Below are 24232 nucleotides of genomic sequence, written 5' to 3' on the forward strand. Positions count from 1 at the left end.
TCAGACAGAAGTTAGTTTACTTTGCTTTAGATGAACTTACACACAATCAGTGAGGCAAAGGTTACTAGGTCTGCACTTTAAAGACAGTGAAAAAGTTTTACTCATCCATCAYATCTTTTATTTTCTAATATCAGTATGTGATCATCTTTAAGGGAGTTGAGGAATAAAAGTGAGGAACGTACCAGCTGCACTTCATGGATTAACAACCACAAAAATAGAAAGCAACTATACAATCTCTGGGTTTCACAAAACTAGTTTTCATTTGTAACACTTGACGCAACAAGATTAACTGCAACAAGTGAAAAAGCTACTTCTGTAAAGTGCTATTTTTGTTAAAAGTGGCTGGAAAAAAAGCACGACTACAACATAGATTTGAGTATTCGGTGGTCAGATTGTCGATGTCCTCCAAGTCTTTCATTTCAGGCTCTGTGTTTTTTGATGAAATTAATGAGCCCATTTGTTGAACTATCATGAGATGTCACTGGTGCATCTGACTCCAGTTCAGGTTCAATTTTCTTAGCAAGTTGTTTTCCAAGCTCAACTCTGCATTTATGAAAGCAAGACAGGAAAGAAAAACATTAGTGCTAGCAGCCTAAGGTACTTACTGGAAGCCATTCATGTTAAGACAGGTGCTAGTAAAAAGTAACTTGACAGTGAACAGTTTGAACTTTTTTCTTCAGAACTTACTGACACAGTTAAATTACATGAATGTTATTTAACTTAGTGCCATTCATGACCAGCTAGAGGTCTCACAAGGACAGCTGCTTATCTGAACAGATAGCTCTCAAACTACAACATGTGAAAAAACATACGATTTGTTTCAAAAGTTAAGCCAAGTCATTCTGTAGTTTTCTCCTTTTGCCTTTACTGCTTATTTCTGTTATATGGTTTGTCCCAATGTAGAATGCATTCAGCTTGCTACTGTWCATTGTTTAACATGACATCACTCAGAACACTGATCTGTAGCTTCAAGTCAATAAATCAGAACAGCTAAGCTTGGGGCCTGAAAGCTTTCCCCAACTTTCTAAAGGCCATCCAGAAGTTACAGCCCTGGCCARAGTAAGAACCTAGGAGTTCCCAACAGCTGCAGGAAATCAGACTGGATCTGTAACATACTGTCTGCCCTTCCCCTCATTCCATATTTAGTTTTGGATTTCATTCTGGATTTTGATGTGTTGCATTTGCAGCTGTWCTACTTATTCATATGCCCCTCCAGATTTCCAAATTTACAGCAGACACCCACAGCTTTTAGACAGTCTTCCCATTTTCAGTTTCTATTAAAATGTTTTTAGTAAATAAACTGCTCTCGTAGCAAAGCTCTCTGAGAAAAATGTATGTAAAAGGCTTATTTCTAGGCAGCCTTTTTAGAAAAAGATTTTAGTACAAGCTGCTATTCTGTGCCTGTAAAGCAAATTTACCCTTCCAAATAAGACTTTCAGGTGAAAATTTGCCTATGTTATAAAATATATATATATATATGTATACATACACACACACCCCCCCCATCCTTCTTTCTCCTGTGTAAGTTTTCAAACAGTATATTGTACAGTTAATATTACTAAAGATTACAAAGGACATTTATGTTAGCTCAAGCTATAGCCTGCACTGGAACTATGGCTGCTATCTGAAGACATCTACCAATAATGCTCTTGTAATGCCAACATAGAAAACAAAACTCAAAAGGTGGCCAGTGCTGCTTGGCAAATGCCACTTAAGTTCCCTTACATCTTCAGAAACATTCAATAGGCAGCCTATTTTCCCCTCTACAACGATTACTTCTCCAAGAAGATATTGAACTTGCTTGACTATTCTCCCACCCATTTATTACTGCCTCTCTTTATATTTTTTCAGATCAACTAGAATCAAATATTTAGTTAATGGCATATCCCTGTTCAGCCATGCATGACAGCTTTGAGATAGTGACTCATCCCCAGAAAATCTGATTTGTATTTAAAGTGATTTTTTGCTTTAAATATACAATCTATTCTTTTTCATTGTCTTCCTTTTGTCTCAGAGATGTCAGGTTGGTGCTACAGTTCATGACTGCACAAGAAATAGATACTTACCCCCACTGGTCATAGCTGTTAATATCCCAGACAACTCCTTGAACAAATATCTTGTGCTCATACATGGCTATAAGCAGAAAAAAGATTTATCAATAAGCTTTATCAGAAAGCCTCAAAAAGCATTCACTGTTAAGGAATCTATTTACTTACCAATGATGGCTCCTAGAGTGAATGGGTTCAATTTTGTAAACACAATGGAGTTGGTTGGACGATTTCCCTCAAAGACCTTTTGAAACAGAAGTCATATCGTAATCTAGCACTTTAAAACTCACATTAGAAACACATCATTATATTTTTATATAGCCCACATTGCATTATCTATATCGATGAAAAACAGAAAAGCCTTAAAGGCTAACAATTTCAACCATTAAAACATGAAAGCAATGCAACAATTTTACTATAAGCACAATGGTAGTGTGTTGTCTCTAAAAGCCAGTACTGACTACCACATGCTGTAGGAAGAAGCAGTAAAATATAAATATTGCAGGGGAAATGACGCTCTGGCTCAACATTTACAAAGTGCCTTAAAAGGCTTCCCAATCAGCATGCTGTTAACAAGAGTCCCAGACCCAACAGGGTAGAGTCTTTTGTGACATTCATTGCTGTCAAGACAGTGGCACTTCATAGCCACAGGAGGGCACTGCCCCCTTAGCAAACTCCATCAATACAATGTCCTCACCACAGAAGTTTCATTAACTGGAGGAAAACTGGCAAATGCTAGAGCCTGGTTACCTTATGGGGAAGAAGCTTCTCCAGAGCATCTCCACTCAGCCCTGCAGCTTGCAGCTCCTTACGAGCTTCATCAGGAGTCTTTCCCTTCATCAATGCCTCAGTCTGAGCAAGGAAGTTAGCCAAAAGGATCTAGTGGGTAGAGGGAGAGAAAAGGAAAGCATTGATTCAAGTTAGTATTCCCTAGTGCTTGAATCCAGACTGAGGCCTAGTCTAGACCAACAGGCTTATTTTCAAGACTATGGCTGTGAAGTGTAGAATAGTTTTATCTGTGTAATGCCCAGTATTGTCACATTAGAGTGCTAGGAGACTTGATTACTACTTCTATAATGCGTCAAAAAACCAGAACTGTCATAGGGAATCCTGCCCCTGCTGACAGTAGACCTTCCAGCAAGGACAAAAGGAGACAGGATTTCACACACACMCCCCTTTCACTTACTGTTGCCTACRTTTTTAATCCATGCCACATCGCATACATGGAGCACCAGCTGCCTTTTCACAAGGATTACTTGAAGTTAGCCAGATACTTATTTACTCTAAATGAAGAAAAAAAGCTTAACAGCATATTACCCCCTACCAGTAAGGGTAGAAATTTTCCATTTCCTGTTACTTGACTATGCAACTTCAGTGGTTTTGTCTTATCAGTTACAAAGATAATACAGTTACAGTATCTACACACAGTTGAGTGAAATTTTCTCCTCCTCTTTTGCAAAGTAGTTTTGAAACTTTCACCTCTACTTGGTATTGCTTGACAGAAAAATTCCTAATATACAATTTAAGCAGTACTTATAACCTGAAATCATTATTAAAGCAAAGCTTAGCTGAGGAAGACATGCTTTTTTTGAAGTATGTCTTCCAGTAGAGCTAGGCACATGTTTCCACCTATACAATTTAATTAAAAAAAATCTTTTGTTCATGACATGCAATTCACTGAAAATCCTTAGTTTACATATATGTTAAACTGTAAAATGAATGAACTGGCTAAATATTTCCATGTTTAAGTCACACCTTAACCACACTGGTGAATTCCAGAATTCTTTGTTCTGGAATTTTCCACATTTGCAACGGCATCTTTGAGGCAGTTTAAAATCAATTGAGAATTTGATTCTCTGCTTCTTACTCTGCAAGATTAGTTATACTCCTTGCTTTCCTACAAGAAATTCTCTCCGAATGTCCAACTGCTCAACTCTTCCCAGCCTCAATAAGCCAACAGGCCACACCGCTAGTCTGCCTCAAGAATTCCGGCTACAGTTTCTTCTTCAAGAACAACACACACCAACGCGTATGCAATTATAGCTTAGAGATTGTTTCCAGGTCCATTGTGAATGTTCATAGAGCCTGTGGGTATAGTTTCAAGGGGATATTTAGAAATCTGGCACACTGCAATACTGGATAAGCTTCAGTGCCTTCAGCGACAAGAATACACAGTTGCCCTGATAAAGAACACTTATTACCTTGTGATGCAAACCATTTCTGACTGGATGCTGGGTTTGCACTGGGATCAGAAAGTCACAGGGAATCATGCGAGTTCCTACAAGAAAAACATGTTAGCTCTGCAATAGAATAAAGTTTTAAAAGTCCCAGAAAATTCAGTTCTCATCCCATTTTCAAAATTATTGCAAGTCTCATTTTTTAAAAAAGCTTCCTAAAAATTGTGTTGATTAGGCAGAAGGAGCTGTGACAAAGCTCAATTTCAGTTTTAATTGACTCCTTAATGTAAGGTTGAAAGCTCCATTGTGTAGTCTTCTAAAGCCAGTAATTAAGACCATAGTGATGCGATGCTAGGTAAAACCTGACCTTTAAAACAGTGTCACTTCTGCCAGCTGTTGCAGCTGTGTAGCCACTCAAAATTTAATTCCAAAACAAGCCATCCAGCAGTTTTAGTTTACCTTGATGAATGAGCTGGTAAAAAGCATGCTGTCCATTAGTGCCAGGCTCTCCCCACACAATAGGGCCAGTACTGTAGTCCACACGAGATCCTTTCTTGGTAATGTATTTGCCATTAGATTCCATATCACCCTAAAAGGGGGAAAGGGCAGATTTATTTGTTTTTAATTAACTTTTTCTACTTGTTCCTGAAGAAGCACACAGTATATCAGTACTAACTGCCATACATGCTTGAACTAAAGTGCTGTTCTACAGAAGTTTCATAAATATMAAGGATATTGTTTATGGACAGTAAGACAACTGAAGCCTGAAGGAAAGACAGACCTCTGTAAATTAATTGGGGAAATAAACTGATAGCATTCTAGGTAGCAGTTGTCTTCAGGCCCTCATTACATGAATTTAAGTGATTGCAGTTGCAACCTAAAAACAATTCAGGTTCTAGAACCAGGACAAGCACATCTACATACTCACTTCTTGAAATCTTCCATTCTGTCTGACCCTTACCTGCTGAAAGTARGCAGCAAAACGGTGCATGTATTGGTCATAGGGCAGAAGTGCATGAGTTTCACATCCATAGCAGTTTATATACCAGACCCCCAGCATAGCCAAAAGAACAGGCACATTCTTCTCCAGTGGAGCAGTGTGGAAGTGATTATCCTTTTTAATAACAGAAAAGATTTAAAAAWTTGTTTTTGATAAGGTCATTGCCATCCCTCCCAAATTTTAGAACAGTTTTTATTTGCTGCTTTGATCTGCTAGGAGCTCCCCAACCAGAGCCATTTTAGAAGTAATGAGATGACAAGGGGACCTGATCTTAAGACAACTGAAGACAAGTTGGTTTCTGAACAATGCTGTGTTAACAGGAACAAATTTGAGACAGGCATCCCACACTCACCATCCAGTGGGCTCCTGCAAGTAGGCTCTCAAAGTTGTCATAACCTAACAGAGGGGGGGGGGAAAAAAATCATTTTACTATTACAGCTCATACTTGATTTCTCTGTAGAGTCTTAAAACAGTTTAGGTTTCTTAGCAGCTCCCAATCACTAAATGAACTTAAAGTTGCACTTCTACTTTTTGACTTCTCAACATATCCCACACACTCARTATATTCAGTTACTTGGACTTCAGAGTCCAACTTTATGAAACATAATTCAAATTTTTTTCCCTAAAAATCTTCATTCAAGAAACAGCAACTAGGAGAAAACAAAGGGCTATCCTCAAAACCAGGATGTGCATTAAAGTCTACATAGTTTTCAGCTATTAGGAACACTAAGTTGCTTAAATCACTCCAGAGACAGTCAGGAAGACTTCCACAAACCTTACAAAGCAGAACTTATGCAGCAGGGATACCTTGAACTATGTTTGCCTGAGGAGAAACAGTTASGGCAAGGTCTGAGAGAAAGAGGAAAAAAACCGCTTTTCCTAACAATTCACACAGTTTTATTTCCCCTGTAATTAGGGCATTTAACCACCATTCATCTTAACTAATAAGTACTTTAGCACCCTTTCTTGTGAACCCAGAAATCCTGTCTCTTAAACAGAAAAAGAGACAGTGAGAGGAAACGGCTGGCAATCARATCAGCAGCTCTGGGAGATGGAAGGATGTAAGAGCAAGCAGCACAGACTGGCATGTCAGCAAATCTGCCTGACAGCAGAGATGACCAGCTTATTGCAGCCAGAACATTTCTGCCTGACAAAAGTTTTACTGTTCACATAGTGTTTTTCAAACGACAACTCCTATTCACATCATTCAAAGAACACCACAATCCATGTTTTACTTTCAACTTCAGTCTAATGTAACTTTAACTTAGAAAATAAATGTTGTACTTTCAGATTTTAAATACCTGAAAGTAGTAATGAGGGAACAAAGGCATTTCGCTAAAGAAGCTTGTTCACCAAGAAACAGTAGCTCTTAGAGCTGTAAGCTGCTTTATATTCACTGTTCTCTACCTGTGTTTGAGATCTGCAGAGATCCCAGTGGTGCCCCATAATGCAAGCAATACAACAGGTAGATTGGGATCAATTTAAAGGATCTTCTTAGTTCCACAATCAACTGCAGGTACAGCTAGTGTTCCTATATCAGGCCCCATAGCCTAGGAAAACAAATACTGGGGAAAAAAAGGAAGGGATAGGAAAAGGAGCTCTTAGTACTACACATTTCTTAGGCAGAACTGAAGACGTAAGATTCAATATCTAGTGTATGTATATGTACCTGCAAAAACTAGATGGCTGACTTAAAAAAAGTGTATATGGAYGTCGGTTGTAAGGTCTAATTTCCAAGACTGCTGCTGTGGCTTTACATAAGCCAGGCACTTTTGCTATCCTAGCAACTGGRAAAAGTGTAATTAACTACTGTGCATAGGAATGAGCAATTTTTCAAAACTGCACTCAYACTGCTAGTGCAGAGGCTCAACATTTCTATTCCACTGCAGATTGTGCAAAAATATCCAATTGATCAGAGAAGAGGTTGGGTAAAATAACATCTCTGCCACAAATTTGATCCACAATCAGTATTATTAACATGTTACATGATAATATTCCTAAAGCTAACAGATCAACTCTTGGCATCGGTATATGACAAGAATACCTACCAATATGCAGGGCAATGGAGAGACCAATGGCTGACCACAGAGAATAGCGGCCACCAACCCACTGAAAACAAGAGATTGGTTTACACAGGTGAGATGTAAGGCTTCTAAATTTGAATTTGTTCAAACTGTTAGGAAATAGCAGCATGAGTTCTGAACTAATTTCATCAAAATCAATATTTTTATTGGCAACATATCACTATACTGTACATAGCATGGTCAAAGGGGACCTACACCTTACAATAGCCCCCTAATTACGCATTTTGAGGACTTAACTTATCCATCTGGTCTGGAGGCTCCAATTTATAACATTTAGAGAAGCAAGTTACCTTGATAATGGCTCCAGCTCACTCAGACATGTATCAATCCTAAGCAGAGACTGCTTCAGCAAGATTATGACATTGTCTAGGGAGAGGTAGTGTTCTAGATTATTTCTAAACAGTAGCTTTAGAGTCTAGTTTGTCAGGCACACAATCATGAGACACGAATCAAGCCTTCTGATTATTTAAGTATGAGCACCAAGATTAAGGGCACTATACTTTCAAGCATCTACTATGAAATATCATGTCAGTCTTTTTCTGATGATTGACCTTTACAGATCTGGATTATATACAGTAGACTCTAACAGTCAAATGTCACAGCTTATAATAACTACTTACATCAACAGCAATAAGCTAAGACTTCTATCTCCTGTTACCCAACAGCTGAATAGACAGCCAAGAACATCTGAAAGGGAGCCTTCAGACTTTTGGCAGCAGGGTTTTAATAGAATGGCCAAGAGGTAAGACTTTGTTCCACTTGTCTGACATGTTTGCAGTTTGCCTTTAATCACAGTTCTTCAGATGTTTCAATACAGACATTACAACTGCTCATTTTTAGTTTTCTTGACACTGACATCTATTTAAGATTTTCTAAAGAAAGTTTCTCTAACAGTTGATGTCTACCACACAACTTTAAATGTTTACTTACATCCCAAAACTCAAACATGTTCTCTGGGTCAATTCCRAAGTCTTTAACTTTAGGCTAGAATAAAAACAGAAGTGGGTAAGACTACCCTAAGTAAAGAAAGAATTCTTAAAAATCTTGATGCCTAGCAACTAGAAAAAGATTCAGGTAGGGTACCCATTTAATATACAATACCCCCCCCCCAAATATCCTCCAGTTCAAAAATACATAGCACCGATCAGGAAATAAAGTATGCCTGTATTTCCACAGATCAGTCTAACATTGTTCAGCAGTATCAGAATAGAAGGTTCAATTCAGTGATACAAATTGACCAGAAAGTGTAAGTGGCAAAACAGTTAGGAGTTAAACTGACATTCAGTTTACATTCAGAGTCAAAAGTAAGGAAAGGAACTTTATACCAAGGATCTCGCCTGAAGGCTTCAATTATTGTAGAGTCTAGTTGCTATAGCTCTTTCTACTCCATACCTTTTTGCATGCATTTTGTACAAATGCAATCACCACATCAGAGTACATGACACTATTCACATGCAAAAGACTATTCACACAAGCTACTTATATCACTCCAGTATTTATCTGAGAAGTCTAGCAGAGCACTATTTGCTTACAGGATGACTACCTTCACACACACACACTTTAGTAACAGGTGTCCTTCACTAATAACACAGATATTTCAAGTAAGAGATCTTGACTTCATATTTATAAAACTCTACAAAAAAGTAGAAATCTATAATGGAGCTATCAGTCTCGCTACAGTTCATTACTTTGGAAGAGTTTCAGTTACTTTCAGAAGAAATATACCTTGTTTCAAGAGGAAGGCTAACTCTTGGTATTCAGGTAATCTGTCTCAAAAAACATGCTTCCTTAATGGATTTTGAAATTAGGCCACCTTAAAAGTAGAGAGAAAAGTTTAATTGTTATACTTACACCATTGGTAGACAAGGCAACGAAGTGCTTGGCCACAGTAGAAGGCTTAATAAAACAAAGAGATTGTTAGACCTAGAACACTAATTTTTCATTTGTAGTCATAAAGCTGATTTGCTACTATTTACATTTAAACAAAATATTATTAACYATCACCAGTTATTTTTGCATTTATCAGCTTGATATCACCTTATTCATATTCACTGTAAGATTTGACAGCATGCTTATCTGAAGACAGTATTCTGACAATATTCTTAAGGCCTCCCTCTGAAAGCAGTCACTACTTAAAGAAATAGTATGCTGCCCTAAGATAAGGGCATGTTATCAGCCAGCAACACTATTAAAACTTTGGAGTAGATAYGTTGTTGCACAGGTGCTACCCTGCTGGCTAGGGTCAAAAGTCAAGACCACAGGATATCCATTTCTTGGTGCCTACTGATAAATCCCAAGCTACAGATTTAAACTTTGCTCTTTCAGTGAGTCTTYTTGTGAGCTGAGAGCACTGTTCGTAACAGCAGTGCAATAGAGAACTTCAAAGCCCAGCTTTCAAATCAATCTTAAGTTTGATTGATCAATCTTACAAGACAATCTTAACTACTTAAGCAGCCAGTATCTGCTCTTTTTCCTCTTCAGGGTTATAAGTGGGAGGGAACGAGCCAAATACAAGGTTTCCGTTCATAGCACAGACATCTGCCACAGAAGTGGTGGTATATCACTTAAACAATAGCTTCATTTCTAGCATTGAAACATTTGCCAAGAATTGGAAGGTGATGCCATGTAGACACCATATTCTTGGATTCCCATGTCAGTAGTCTAACATTTGCAGCAGATTAGCCAGCTCTAAGGCAGATACTACAACATATTACTTTAAAGGAAGGATTTGAGAAAGCAACCCATGGCAACTACCTGTAACAAAAACATTCTGTGGTTTTATCAGTTAGATCAGACGGAGCAGGCTGTCACTTTAATCACCRTCCACTGAAGTGTTGTGTACAGCATTTGCTGAGCTATACAACTTATGTTCAGGCAGCTACTGGCTCTGCTYCAAAGCATGCTTAGAAAGACCAGGGAGAGGCTGCACAACAGAAAGCCATTACATTTTGTTACATAACCTAACCATAWTAGACTTACATCACTAGCAGCATGTAGGAACCACTCTTTGGCTGTTTCTGCATTGGTGATAGTTTCTTGGGTGGTGAAAGTCTGCACAGCAGAAAACAAGGAAGKATGTAAAACACACCATACTTCATCTAATACAAGTTTAGGTTGCTAAAATATCAGCTAAAGTTTTTCAGCTAATCAGAGTAGAATAGATCTAGATACTCATAAAGAGCTGCTGCCAGATTCCAGGAAAAGCAAGTCTGTCAAGCCAGTAAGTCTTTCTAGGTTTACCTTTAAAATTTTAATCTAGCATTTATCTGGAATTGCAATAACTATTCATTTCTTATCTTCCCTCTCTTCCTTCCCTCCTCCAAATTGATATGCAAAACCTTGAGAATAAGAGTTTCTATTTTAGTCCTTCATTAAAATGAATTTTTACTACTTAATTAGAAAGGAAATAATTGAGCATCAAAACAGGATAACCTAGTTGGATTACCCTCTCATTGTTTAATTCCTGTCTCTCCACATTTGAGCACTCATTTCTGCTGAGAGTTTTGCCATAACTTTATTTTGCTGACTAGAGAAAACATTTTCCTGCTTCATGAAGTGTGCAAAGAAGGTCAGTCATGCAGTTCTGTTAAGATCATCTACAGCCATTCTGATTTATTCAGCCATCAAAATTAAGCTTTAGGGGGTGAACATCATATTCATCCTACTCCCATCCATCTCCAGAATTACTTTATTATGAAACAGAGGTCTGTTATGGAAAACTTTAAAACACACTTTTCATCTTCTTCCAAATATACCCAATTATCTAACAACAGTTTGGCAAACAGAAACCAAAGTGTTACTCWTGCAATTTGGCAATATTTTGAGCCTTTGAACCGTGACGCTTGAACTCAATTATTCAAAGTAACACTAACAGCCATTTTCAACATTTCCTTCTTATTCCATAAGTTGATAGACTACAGTACAGCCAAGACAAAATAACAAGCAGTGCAATAGAGCATCGCCAGCCTTATGTACGTTCATTTGTTGCAGATGGTCTTCAGCAGCAGAAGGGTTCTACTGTGTTTTAGAAATGAAAGAAACCCAAGKTACATAACTATGAAGGTTGTCTTCAATTTCCTCTGATAAGACAGATGCCAGTATTCTTCAAAACAGAAAAGAGGTAGCAGCTGGCAATCATGCTTATAAAGCAAATTCCTCACAGCTGAGATTAAAAAGTAAGTATTAAGTCTGTACTCAGAAATAAGTGTTGAGTAAAGATATTCTGCTGGTATTTTATAGGACAGCTAACCCTACTTGCAAATAAGGAGGCTTAGCATTTAGTGATCAAGGAACTCAGCATTTAAGTTACCAGGAGGGAGTCACTCTGCCATAAACCAGAGTGAAGATTCCCATACTAAGTGTAATTCATCCATATAACTTGTGTTTGCAGTAACATTACACTGAACTAGTTAGCACTGAACTCTATGGTATGCAAGATAAAGGATCATGAATAAGCTTATTTAAGGAAAGGGAAAGATCTTATATTTCAGGAACTATAGGATCCCAGATTCCACCCAGAGAAGTACAATAAAAGAAGCATTTGTGAATAGAACTTGAACTTGTATTGACTGAGAAGCACATCCAAGACAGACTTGGGTCATTTTCAGTGATTGATCTGTGGACTCCTAAACGTTTTTCAGTAGTGGCACATAAACCTGTATTGCAAGTTTAGGCTGAATCACAACTGGCCTGCACAGGAACACTCTACACTAGAAGTTACTGATATAGCTCTTCCTGTGGAAGACCATTCTAAAGTAAAACTGTAAAGGATTAAGTTACACACCAGCACTTATATCAGACATACCTTTGACGCAATGATGAAGAGCGTAGTGTCAGGGTTAAGCTCAGCCAGGGTTTTGGCTATATGAGTACCATCAATGTTGGAGACAAACCAAACACGAGGGCCTCCCTTGGAATATGGTTTCAGGGCTTCAGTTACCATCAGAGGGCCCTAGAGACAATCAACATAATTAAGTTTTAACATTTTCATTGCAGGAGTATGCATGCTCAAAAGATGTGAAAGAGATGAAATTACGAGCTTACCAAGTCAGAACCACCAATCCCAATATTGACCACATCAGTTATTGCCTTTCCAGTGTAGCCTTTCCATTCACCACTACGGACTCTCTAYAGCAAGGAAGAAAAAACCAAAAACAAACAAAAAAAACAGCTGTATTTCAGTTATGCCAAAGTTGCAATGATTCTAAACCCTGGTAGTAGGTTGTGTTTTCACATACTGCTGCAAAGAATCTTCCAAGCAGATTTAAATAAACCTATACTCGAAGAGACCTTCTTAACTATGCATTTAAGTAACAAAAAACCACTCATTGAAGGTTAGAAGTTTAATGCACATCTTTAAAAGAACAAACTGCAAGATCAAATTATCCTTCTTTCTGTGCACTACTATAGCATTTACAATAGGCAGATGTATTAAAGGCAAGAAGAAAAAAAAAATCAAGCTAAAAAAAACTAAGAAAAACACACCCTCAGGCATTAAGTTACAAAGAAATGTTTGAACCTGAAAGTTTTCCTTAGTTGTCTTAAGTTAAGAGCAATTTTGCTAACTAAATTCAAAAACTTTAGAACAGGAATGAAGCCATGGACATACACATTTATGTCCAAACTGAACACTAAAAAACTTTCCTATTGCTTATATGCCTTTCATTAAAATATTCATTCCTAGGCTTCACCTTAGAACAACATGGAACACAACATGGAACACATTTCTACTCTATTCTCGCTCTTTTACAGTTATTGAGAATTCTGACAAACAATTTCAATGCAACATGTTGATATTTTATTGTATTTTGTCGCTCATGTGCAATCTGTTAAACATATTCCAGTCACAATCAACCTTGCAAGTATCAGCCTATACCATACACACCTCTATATACGGTCTCCAAATCTAAAGCCATTTTTCCCCGTAACAGATTAATAATTTCATTATGTTGACCGTAGCTCTCCCTCCAGACACATCTGCTTTAACTTAAAGCTTTTCAGCTTTTTTCCAAATTTATAATCATTTGAGTACACACCATCACTATACCTTGTAAATGAGGTTGTTAAAGTTAGAGACAGACAGGACTTTAAGGGAGAATTGACTAAATCAAACATACTTGTATTATCTCTCCACAAAAGATCAAAACTGTTTAGCCAGATTTTAATTCTGCAAAGCAGCTAGATCTTCACAGAAAGTGATAAATTACAAGCTCTGACAATTGAAGCCATCTTACCTATGAAAGAGGTAACAGCAGTGAAAATACTTTCCCATTTTTCACTATCAAAATCTTTACCTTTATCATGAAGGGAGACTCTAGGATGGAAAAAAATACTCAATTTCTGTGGCCATTCAATTCTTGGAAAAAACTGCCAATTTCAGAAATAATTATTGTCAGTTATTGTGGTTTTGGCACTTATCCATTGGGAACTGGACATAATCCAGACTCATTTTGTATATGTTAACAATCTTAAATTGGTGGTAACATTGGCCACTACCATATGGATAAGATGCACAACAGCAACCAAGCAAAACTAACTCCTCATAGCCATGTCTAAAGCACATTTGAACTATACAGGGAGCTTCTGCTTTGTCAAACATATAAACTTGATTTCTTGTTAAAAGGCTCTGTGTATGAAATGACTGGTTTCCAACTCTCCAGTGACAATTCTCCTCATCTAACAGATTTCTACATTTTAAAGAACATACACAGAATCTAAAAGCAACCWCTGATATTCAAAGAGATTAGTAGAGTGCTGTATTTAACTAGGGAACAAATAGTTTTCATACTGCTAAAACTGCAAACAATAGAATCATAAAGAYATTTGACCTAAATTATTTTAGAGATCTGGCTTTCAGTAGTCCTTAATCCAACCAGAAATAAGCTGGGAGGACCGAGCTTTCTCCTTCCCATTTCACAGGAATTTTAAGAGGCAATTTCTACCTGTTAAAATTCAGGTAGTTAAAGTTAGAAACAAAAGAAAGCAACAAATGATACCTTATTTTTAATTATTTACAATATTCTTGAAGCTTCTGAAGTAAATGCAAGATTATTGCTAAGAAAGCAAGATCCAGAGAGTCCATTAAGGAAAGCTGTCAGGGAATGACAGCAAGAGGAACTAATCACACTCAGAACAGCTCACAAAACCCATGTTTGAGCCAGAACAGTTATATGCCATATTCATTCATACCAGTTACACTCCCCTYGTTCAGTGTACAATCAGTGCTTCACAGCATACACATAATAGAACCTAACCAGATAGAGCAGAAATTCTGAAAAGTACACTGTTTGTGCTTTATACCTGGCAGAAGTGTTTCATTTTGTCCAACACCTTGTTTACTTCTGGAACAACATCTTTCCCATCTACAAGTATTGGTATATTAGAGCGATTTCTCAGAGCAATATGAAGCACAGCTCGGTTCTGAAACAATATGAAAAGGGGAAAAATATTAATGAAGCTAGTTCAGCATTACACACACAGGTGTCTCATCCAAAAAGCAATAAACCTTAAGAATAATTTTAAAGTTATTTAGATTAAGTTGAATTAGTAGAGCAGATGTGCATATGTATATACACACACAAACCCCTCTCCAACTACCTGATCACCTTATCACTTGACAAAGCCAGCAAAGAGAGCTTATAATAGCATACAATATACAAAGTAAACAAATATTTTATTATAATTAATTTGAAAAGAAGGTTCAAAATCCCTTGAAAAGCATATAACGTTTGAAGTTCAGAATTCAGTAATCCTAGTCTTTTCAGTATGTTTCAGGTATACAAGGGGGGAAATTATATTTCCTACTACTGAGGATACTGATCAATTTTAACAAGAAGCCAAAGAAAGTTATTTTCTCCAGCATTTTCTCAATAGTAGTCTATTTCACATAGGAAGAGATAAACATGTTTTTAATCGTCTGACAAGATAAAATAGCCACATAATTGTGAGCAGCATAAAGTATTATTGCATACTAGGTATGTAGGTTGTAGTTGCATTAGGTGAGAAAAAATCTCTTGTTAAGGTACATACAATATTAATTCTCTGGAGATACACAAGTCAAAACTCCCAAAACCCAATCTCCAATTTGCCTATTTTGGAGTTCATGGCTTTAATCTAGAATGAAGGAGTTACTGTTAATACTAATGAACAAATTAAAGAATTTGTCTGCTCTGTGTCATTGTTCCTTGATATAATGAGCAGCATTGTGAGACAAAGAAAACAGCACCAATATGAACTGCCAAGTTACAATTTAATACCAAATGCTAATTCAAAATCATTGCATATGTGGTTACTGACTTGGAATATGCAAAAGCTCTTTCAGTTGCTAATTGTGATGTACCCACTTAAGACTGAGGTAAATAGAAACAATTCTTTGTGAGACAGTCAGCCAGAAAACTGGTATTTCAAAGAATAAGTAAACACTGTTCACCATCTGGCTTTAAGGAAGCTTTATCTTGACCAAGACAAAGTGTCACATTTGAACTGATATTTTGACTTATAACAATAGATATATTTGAGTGGGCAATGAAGACTGAATCCATAATGAGTAGTCCCAAATGAGTTACCTTGYAATGCACAGACTGTGCCATATCACACTGCAAGTTTTAACTCATCTGGGATGAGCACCTGGCACTCTCACTTCAGTGCACTATAAGAATTTCCACATATGCACACAGCAAGCATCCAATGCCTACAGCACCAAATACATTTAAATATTTAAATCCAATGCCTGCAGCACTAAAGCCTTTAAATATTTAAGACAAACAGTTTAGAAAAAGAATGTTCTAARCCAGAACAAGGGTGGTGGACAAGTCAGTTCTTGCCATTAAGCAGCTCCTTTCTGTCTTACTGTTCAAAGTTTTTAAATGATACTGTTTGACAGCATCCTGTCTTTGAAGTCTCATGACAAATTCACGTTGTCCACATATTCACATTCCAAAGCCAAACTTACCTGATATTCTGTATTAACAGTCTTAAAAAATGAATTAAACCAAGTTTAATTCCAAGTAAATATCTGACTGCAGATACACCATGAGCAACCCAAAGCAGGTGGTCTTATACAATCCTCGTTGCAGCTTTGTAGACAGTTTGCAAAGTGTTACGAACACTGACATCAGGCAAAAGCACATAAGGGAATATCTGGAATGCAATACTCTGCTCCATGCCCTCTGTAAGATCTATAACTTATCTCCCTCTCCACAAATTTAATTCCAAGTAAATATCTGACTGCAAATGAGAAATATCCTGATCAACAACAACAAAAAAGTTTCTACGCTTATCATAAAGTGCATTGCTACATAAAGTTGCCACAGTGAGACAGCAAAGAAGCAGGGAGCTGGTAGCAGAGACCAGTTATATGCTACAATTTAATACTGTGTTTAAGTGTTATGTGCTAAAGCTGCATCCTTCTGAGAAGTCTTCAGTTACTGTATTTGATCTCAGGCCAACAATGAACAATAACCTCAATGTATATAYATAGATGGGCTACCTTGTAACAATCTCTGTGCTACGTAAGTGTAGTGGAAGAAACCGTATCTGATAATCCAAGCCTGCAGGCACATTTAAGACTTTAAAACGCTCTTTTCCCTCTCCCTTTGACAGTGAATTACAAGGTATTAATACAAAATGAAAAGGAATCATTTTTCCAGTAGAGCTTTATCTGGTTCTGTATGTGTATTTCTACATACAGGATTCACAAACAATACAGTGTCCAACTACTGAGTTATTTAAAGCAACTGGCTTGTGCAAGAGTTATAGTCAATAAACAAGTCAAAGGAAGCATTAATTTCTGAGAGATTACCTCAAACAAAGAACCTTTAATGTTAAGGTAGACCGATAAATCATGCTATACCGCTGAGCTTCCAGCTTTCATTCTATTTTTAATTAAAGAAATGGTACGGATGATTCTCTGTACATTCTAATAAAGATTTAACCATAACCATAGCCTTCAGATCTACAAAAAAAGAGGAAAACACTCATCCTTTTACTGAAAATACATTGCTGATTTCCCCAGAATTTTGTTTTATAATATCTACTGCTAAATCTCACCCAAAGGTAAATAGCATGAGCAACCCAAAGCAGGTGGTCTTACACAATCCTTGTTAGAGCTTTGTAGACAATTTGCAAAGCRTTACTAATACTGACATCAGGCAAAAAGCACATAAGGGAATATCCGGAATGCAATACTCTGCTCCATGCCCTCTGTAAGATCTATAACTTATCTCCCTCTCCACAAGAGCAAAGGGGAAGGAAGGAAAATATATATATATACACACCATCAAGATCTTTAAGAAAAACTAGGAGATGAATGTGGGAGGGAATGTATGCTGTATGAATGAAGCTATTCATTTATCATGTTCTCAAAGCTGTAAAGATTTCTCATGTAATTAGTAAGTGCTAGTAGTAATTAGAAGTAAATACTAACACTAGTTTCATCATTTCAGAGTAGCACTAGCAATTAGAATAGTCCCTCACCCCAAGACTTGTCTCTTAAAGAGGCACGAATATCCACAACAGACACACAGCTGAGGAAAGAACCATGGACAGAAATAGCCTTACCTCAGTGAAGTTGATCTTCTCTCCACTGAACATTCGCTCTCTAGCACTTTCCACACCCCTTGACTTTGCCTGAGAAAAGTAAAAATAGGTTGCTCTTAAAGATAGTAACAAGTCAGCATATACTACAAAGGTCTAACTACACTGAAGAGAGTGAACATTTACTGCATAAAAACAATAAGCTTGTCAAAGGAATTAARTTAAATGACACACTAGATTCTAGCTTAAAAATAGATTCTCCTATTAAAACAGATATTTTTAAATAGCTCTTTATTCACTTAAGGGGTTACACAGTAACATGTGCTAAYTGATAAAGATGCAGTGAATCCAATTTTAACTACTCAGCTTCATCTTCTAGACTACTGCAGAATTTGTTAATGATTTCACATACCATCTTAGAATTCCTGCACTACAGAAAAACAGTGAAAACTTTGCTACTGCTAACATCTTYTAGTGGTTGTGTCTTTTTTTAATTCTATCACTGAACGAAGTAGTTAATGGAGGGTTGTGAATAGAGACACCGCCCTAAATTGAAATTAACACAAACTTCTTCCTTAAAATATCGCTGAACAATGAATATCAAAACTAAGACTACATGACATATGAAATAAGTTATGTTTTAATTCCAGATACAGAAGACATTAGTTCCTCTTGCAGTTTCATATGAAGTCTATCTTATTTTATTGCAGACCTCAGTAACAGACCCACATGTCAGCTGGTCTGTTACACAGAAAAATCTTTTTCAATGATAGCAAGAAACTGTCCAAGCACTGAAAAGCATTTTTGCCCCTTGAGGCTAAAGGACAATGTGAGACTCTGAATAACGCCAAGATTTGTACCCAAATGATGCTGAACTTTGATGGCCTCTGAAAATCAGAACTGAACACACATAAACAATGTTAGAACAACCTATGACCTGAAAAGTCACCTTTTTAAAAACATTACTTAGTTTATTAATTGTATTTTAAAGAGTTACCAGTTCCATCAGCATTTTCATTACTTCTTCTGTAACAAGATTCTTTGAATAATCCAGTAAGATATCCCCATGATCAGTATTCAGAGTCAAGCTGCCAAAAGAAACAGGTTCTTTATTTTTACATTCCTGAAGAGTAATTTTTTTTTAGCAAGACAATGACAACTTCTGTACAGAATACRACATAACTTGAATCCTAGTTATACTAAGCTAGTAAGGATGACCTAAGGGACAGATTTGCCCAAATTTCATGAAGTGATTTATTAGATACTGTAGTATTATTTTATTAAGGACTCCAATTTTTAACTAGCTAAACTGTAGTGTCTATTTTCTGTCTGCAAAAATCCAAATAAAATGAAATTTTTTTTTAAATGCACAGTTGTCCAACTGTATTTTGTTTTCACTGAGCCACAATTACTTTCCATTTATAACAGGTGAAATGCTTACCACATTCTTTTGCTGCTAAAAATTAAGCTGTTTTCCTACAGGTCATTTCAAGAAACCTAGTAATGCTTTTACAGGGAGACAAACGAGCCTGAAGACTGCTACAACTCCAAGCACAAAATCTGTCAACTATTACACAGAATTAATCCCATTTGTGAGTTGTGTAATCTTGCTATCCACAACCCAGTGGAGGTCTCCAAATTAGTTAACTAATCCTAATCTGAGAGCTATAGTTTAATATTTGAAAAGACTTCAGGTTTAGATCCATTGGATTAACAGTCGAACAGAAATCAAGCAAATCCTTTTGTATTTACCAGCTAAGTATCTAAGTGAGAAGTTCTATATTTCCTCTACAGACCTTTACAACAGCATTTTCCAGCCATTTCTCCTCTTTGAGCCAATTAACACATACAATCTAATTAACATGCATATTCAGTCCAAACTGAGAAACTAAAATCCTAAAAGTYATTCAGCAGGCCTTCTACAGAACAACAGTGCCTTCCCTATGCCTTATTCTGTACCATTTTTCTTGCTTCACATGCTAGAGTCACAGGACACTGCATACATCTCAGTTCAATGCGTGTTCACATTGTTCATCTCCCTGACTTTTTTCTTCCCAATACTTGAGCACAAAGAATTTGCTGTTATTTTAGTGCCCACCTGTGTCAGGTACCTTGCAAGGCAAAAACACGGCACGATCATGAACCCAAACAGATTTAATATAACAGGCAAGACTGTAGAAATGAAGGCAAAAGCAGTAACCAGCAAGGCCTAGACATTTTGGTGGTTTCATTAACTTATTTTTAAAACACACACACACACCACAGTAAGGTCTCCCTTCTCTACTTTTAAAATAGAAGGGAGATAGTCAATAAGAAAAAGGTAAGGGCCTTCAAGCATAGTGTTAGGAAAAGCATTTAATTCATAGGGGACAGAAGATGAGGCAAGGGTGAGAGGATTGGGGGGAACCAAGATCAAGACTTAATTATTCTCCTCCTCAGTAGGCTGTAAACAGTAATACTGAAACCCTAACCATCCAAGTAAGGATATCTGAAACATAGCTAGCTAARTGAGGGTCGGTATCTTCCACCTGGTAAGTCCACTCTAATAACTACCAAAAATGTACAAACAAATCCTACACATCTTTAACAATTTGAGTTTGATTCATTATGTTTGGAGACAGATCCCAAATCCTGTAAAACAATGCAAGTTTGAGCACATTTTACTAATGAAATAGCAAGGCCATCAGTATACTAATATTTCTTCACAGTTTAGAGAAGTAGAATTATTTAAAAAGTTAGTTTAATCGAAGAGAGTCTCTTCTATTCTACGAAAGTGAAATCCTTAAAAAAAAGTCTCATGTTTTATCAGAAATGCACAATATGCTTCAACAATCTGCTGTTTACCTTATACGAAAGGAAAACCCACAAGACCTAGAAGACAGAGTACCCCAATAAATTCTTCCTGGATTAAAAATCTACTGATTTGAAGAAAGTGCAAACAGCTGAGGGATGATACCCACTCCTTTCTCATGCAAAAAGGGAGGCACAACACACACTAGGAAATACCACAGATCTAACTTCTGCTTCCCACACATGGGGCAACATACAGGGATACAATGTAATGCCATATTAAACCATCACACAGGGATTTCCACCCTCTGCCATTGATCTGGGGAAATGCCAGGGATTCTGCTACGCTACTCTTTCTGCAATGCAGCATCTAGTGGTAGCACTACCCAGGTGGAACAAGAGACTTGTCACGTAAGCCACATTCACATTTAAGTCATGCAGTTCTTCACTGAAAAGTCATCTGTATCATACCAGAGAATGATTTTATCTCCCATCTAAACATAAAGAAGCTGAGTGCATCCCTTAAATAAATGTACAGGATTCACTGATTCCCTAGGGTGTTTTTTTAACTGCTTAGACTGGAGGCTTTTTCTAATCCTTTAAGGAGCACTACACTAATTTTTGCAAAGTCAAATCATTGTGTGAAGTGCTCTACAAGGCTACCCTTAAGAAATATCTTCAGCCATGCAGAATGAAGCACAGATGTAATGCACAGAATACCTGGCAGGCATTATGAATGTAGTCTTCTATAACCAGCACCAGCTATTTTCATCAGAAGTACCTAGTCAGCATCCAGGTATCTATCATCTGCTGAGTTTTATAACATCATTATCAGTTTTAATCTCAAACTAATGATAGAGTTTTCCTAGTGAACAATTAATTCATGCCTGCTGCTCTTCACAGGGTTTATATCTGGGTGTCAGAAAACAAAGGTATACCTTAAAGATTTGACTAGACTCCAGATCAGGCAAGAAATAAGATATGCATTTTTTGCAAAATGGAGGAACAGGAGGGAAGGATCTGAGATCCATACTCTGTAGAGCACAATTAATCAGCATAAGGCTCTTACCTTAGAGTAACCTTAAATAGATAATATTCAGGTTAGAAATCTATTCACATAATTCCTGAAATTTCCACAGCACAGAAGTCAAGAAGCACTTTTTATATAAATTTTTGCCTCTTTTCCAGTAGAAGAGATAGGCAGTGACTATCAGGAACTGACTGAAGATTAAAGATTAGTTTTGTATGAGGAAAGAGGTATAGACTACAGAGTACCTTGTGGCCAGTCACCCAGTCTGCTTAGGCTTTCAACAGATATTAGCCACCATCATCTTGCTGATCCAACTCGTAAAGCAAGAAGTTTTACAAGCAGATTAGTAAAATAATTAAGGCTACCATTTTGCAGTTTTATTTTGCTATAAGATCACAAGTTTTCCTGGTAGCCCACAGTATTTAAGTTTAATTGGTAACCAATTGAAATCACAGAAGAAAAGCATTAATACAGATTAGATAAGCTGAAGAAGTCTGACCTCTGTTCCCTATCGAACAGATATCGTGTATCCCCTACACGAAGATGGGCAATGGTCTGAAATGGATAGTCTTGGTAAACAGTGTTTCATAACAAATAAATTAGAAATAATTCTGGGAGATCCATTGACTACTCTCAGGATGGAGATGATGTGCAACATAAGTACTTGAAACAGTAATTGCCAAATATCTTCCTTGGTTAGTTTTATTCATTGACAGGGTAATTTATATAAAAGAATATTAATAAGCTTCTTTTAACAGTAACACAAGTCCTATTAGGTGAGCCAGATTAAATCAATACTCCAAAAAGTATTTAAAAAGACTTTTTATTAGAGCACATCACATTTTACCTCTTCTGTACTGGTATGCAGTAACTTCCYGTGTAGTACTTCCTTGTAATTTAGTAAGTATTTTAGTAGTTCAAGAGGAAAAAAAAAAGCCATTTTGTCTAAGACCCTGCTGAAAAGCTTGACAAGCACAAAGTGACTGAAGAGTTTTTGAAGAGTTTTTCAGTTCCTAAGAACGTAAGTTCCCTGCACCTGCTCACTTTAAAATTCAATTCAGTGGTGAACCTACTCAACAGTGTAAGTTTAAGTTTGCTTATATTGTTRGACTTTACCAACACACGCACGACTGCTCAGTCTCCAACATACAGAACTCATTAGCCCTGTTTTACAGGAGAACACTGAATGTCATCCCAATACTTCTGCTTCTTTCTTCCTTCTCTRTATGTAACAAAACAACATTGCAATRTATTTTCTGTAATGTGGGTAGCACGAGTTAAAGCAAGGGATAAAGCTAACTCTGCTAACCACCACCCCTTCGCCACTTCAGGGTAGAGACACACTGACAGGTATGACATACAGATCACACTCCAYGATCACTCGCAGTCATCTTATCGCGGGGACTTATCATGACTAAGCACATGCATGGGAGAGACCGCGGAATGAATGACCCACAATGCCACCGTGCAAGCCGCAGCTCGGCGCTGTGCTTCCCGGCACGTACCCTGCCGCAAGGAGGAGTCAAGGACAAGCCCGCACGGCCGCCGTGCTCGGGGGCGTCGGAGGAGCAGCCCCTCCGCACGGCACCTCTCCCCTGCGGCCCGGGGGGCTCCAGCCGCCCGGCTGCCCACGCCGCGCTCCCGGGAGGGCGCTGCAGGCGCCGGGCGCACGTGCCCGGCCTCCGCCCGGCTGCAGCCAGCGGCGGCCGCCTCTCCCCCCGCACAGCGAGGGGCCGAGCAGCGGGCTGCCAGCGCCGGCGCGTAACACCTCCCCCGCCGCACGGCGCGGCGCCAGGAGGGCGCCGCCGCACGCAGCCTCCCGCCGCGGGCGGGCCCAGCGCTGCCGCAGAGCCACCATCTGCCGGAGCGCGGAGGAGGAAGCGCGGCGGCGCCGCGGGCCCGGCGCGCGGAGGCGCTCGGCGTGCCGGCACCCTGGGCGCCCGCGGAGGGCGGGGGCGGCTGCCGCGCCACGCCGCCGCCGCGGGAGGGGCGAGGGGAGCTGGCTGCCCTGCCTCACCTGAATTTCTGGAAGCGATCCTTGTCGCCCTCGAAGAGCTGGCGCAGGACGAGCTTGGAGGCGTTCGCCTTGTGCCACTCCACGAGCTTCTTGAAATGGGGGTCGCTGGACAGCGCCATGTTAGCGGCCAGGCCGGGCTCAGRCGGACTCGGACTACCGTGCGGGGGCGAGCAGAGCGTGCGCGGGCGCCCGCCGCTTTATAGCAGCAAGCTCGGCCCCCTGGCGGCGGCCCCGCCCGCTCCCCGGCACCGCCCCTGGGCGGGCCGCCGCGCCTGGCGCTGGGCTCCCCTGCGCGGCCGCGGAGCTGCGCCCTCAGCCCGCCTGCGGGAGCTGCGCGGCGCGCCCTCGGGAGAGAGGCGCCCTGAGGAGAGGCGCCCTGAGGAGAGAGGCGCCCGGGCGGCGGGGGCACTCGGGCCACGGCCGCAACGGCCGCAGCAACGGCCGCAACGGCTGCCGCAGCCGCCGCGCGCCTAGGCAGCCCAACGGCCGCAAGGGCAGCAGGCCCTGCACAAGGATCCCCGGCCCTGGAGCGCGCCCCAGTTACCAAACGGTT

General features: G+C 38.9%; 1 protein-coding gene across 1 annotated transcript; it reads right to left on the reverse strand.

Annotated features, from left to right (window-relative positions):
- Positions 1–23864, reverse strand: GPI (glucose-6-phosphate isomerase). The gene is made up of 18 exons (XM_085303744.1): positions 23680–23864; positions 18840–18930; positions 17867–17935; positions 14609–14728; positions 12353–12436; positions 12114–12260; positions 10289–10360; positions 9161–9205; positions 8240–8293; positions 7274–7334; positions 5578–5621; positions 5187–5339; positions 4685–4814; positions 4250–4326; positions 2799–2927; positions 2217–2292; positions 2067–2133; positions 1–543 (listed from the first exon to the last, which is right to left on the reverse strand). Exons 1-18 carry the CDS (start codon positions 23796–23798, stop codon positions 420–422), a joined length of 1662 nt encoding a protein of 553 aa, XP_085159870.1. The 5' UTR covers positions 23799–23864; the 3' UTR covers positions 1–419.
- Positions 23865–24232: the final 368 nt, after the last annotated feature.

This window comes from Rhea americana, unplaced genomic scaffold (assembly GCF_003343005.1).
Source record: "Rhea americana isolate MKP2758 unplaced genomic scaffold, rheAme1 scaffold_20, whole genome shotgun sequence".
Taxonomy (NCBI): Eukaryota; Metazoa; Chordata; class Aves; order Rheiformes; family Rheidae; genus Rhea; species Rhea americana.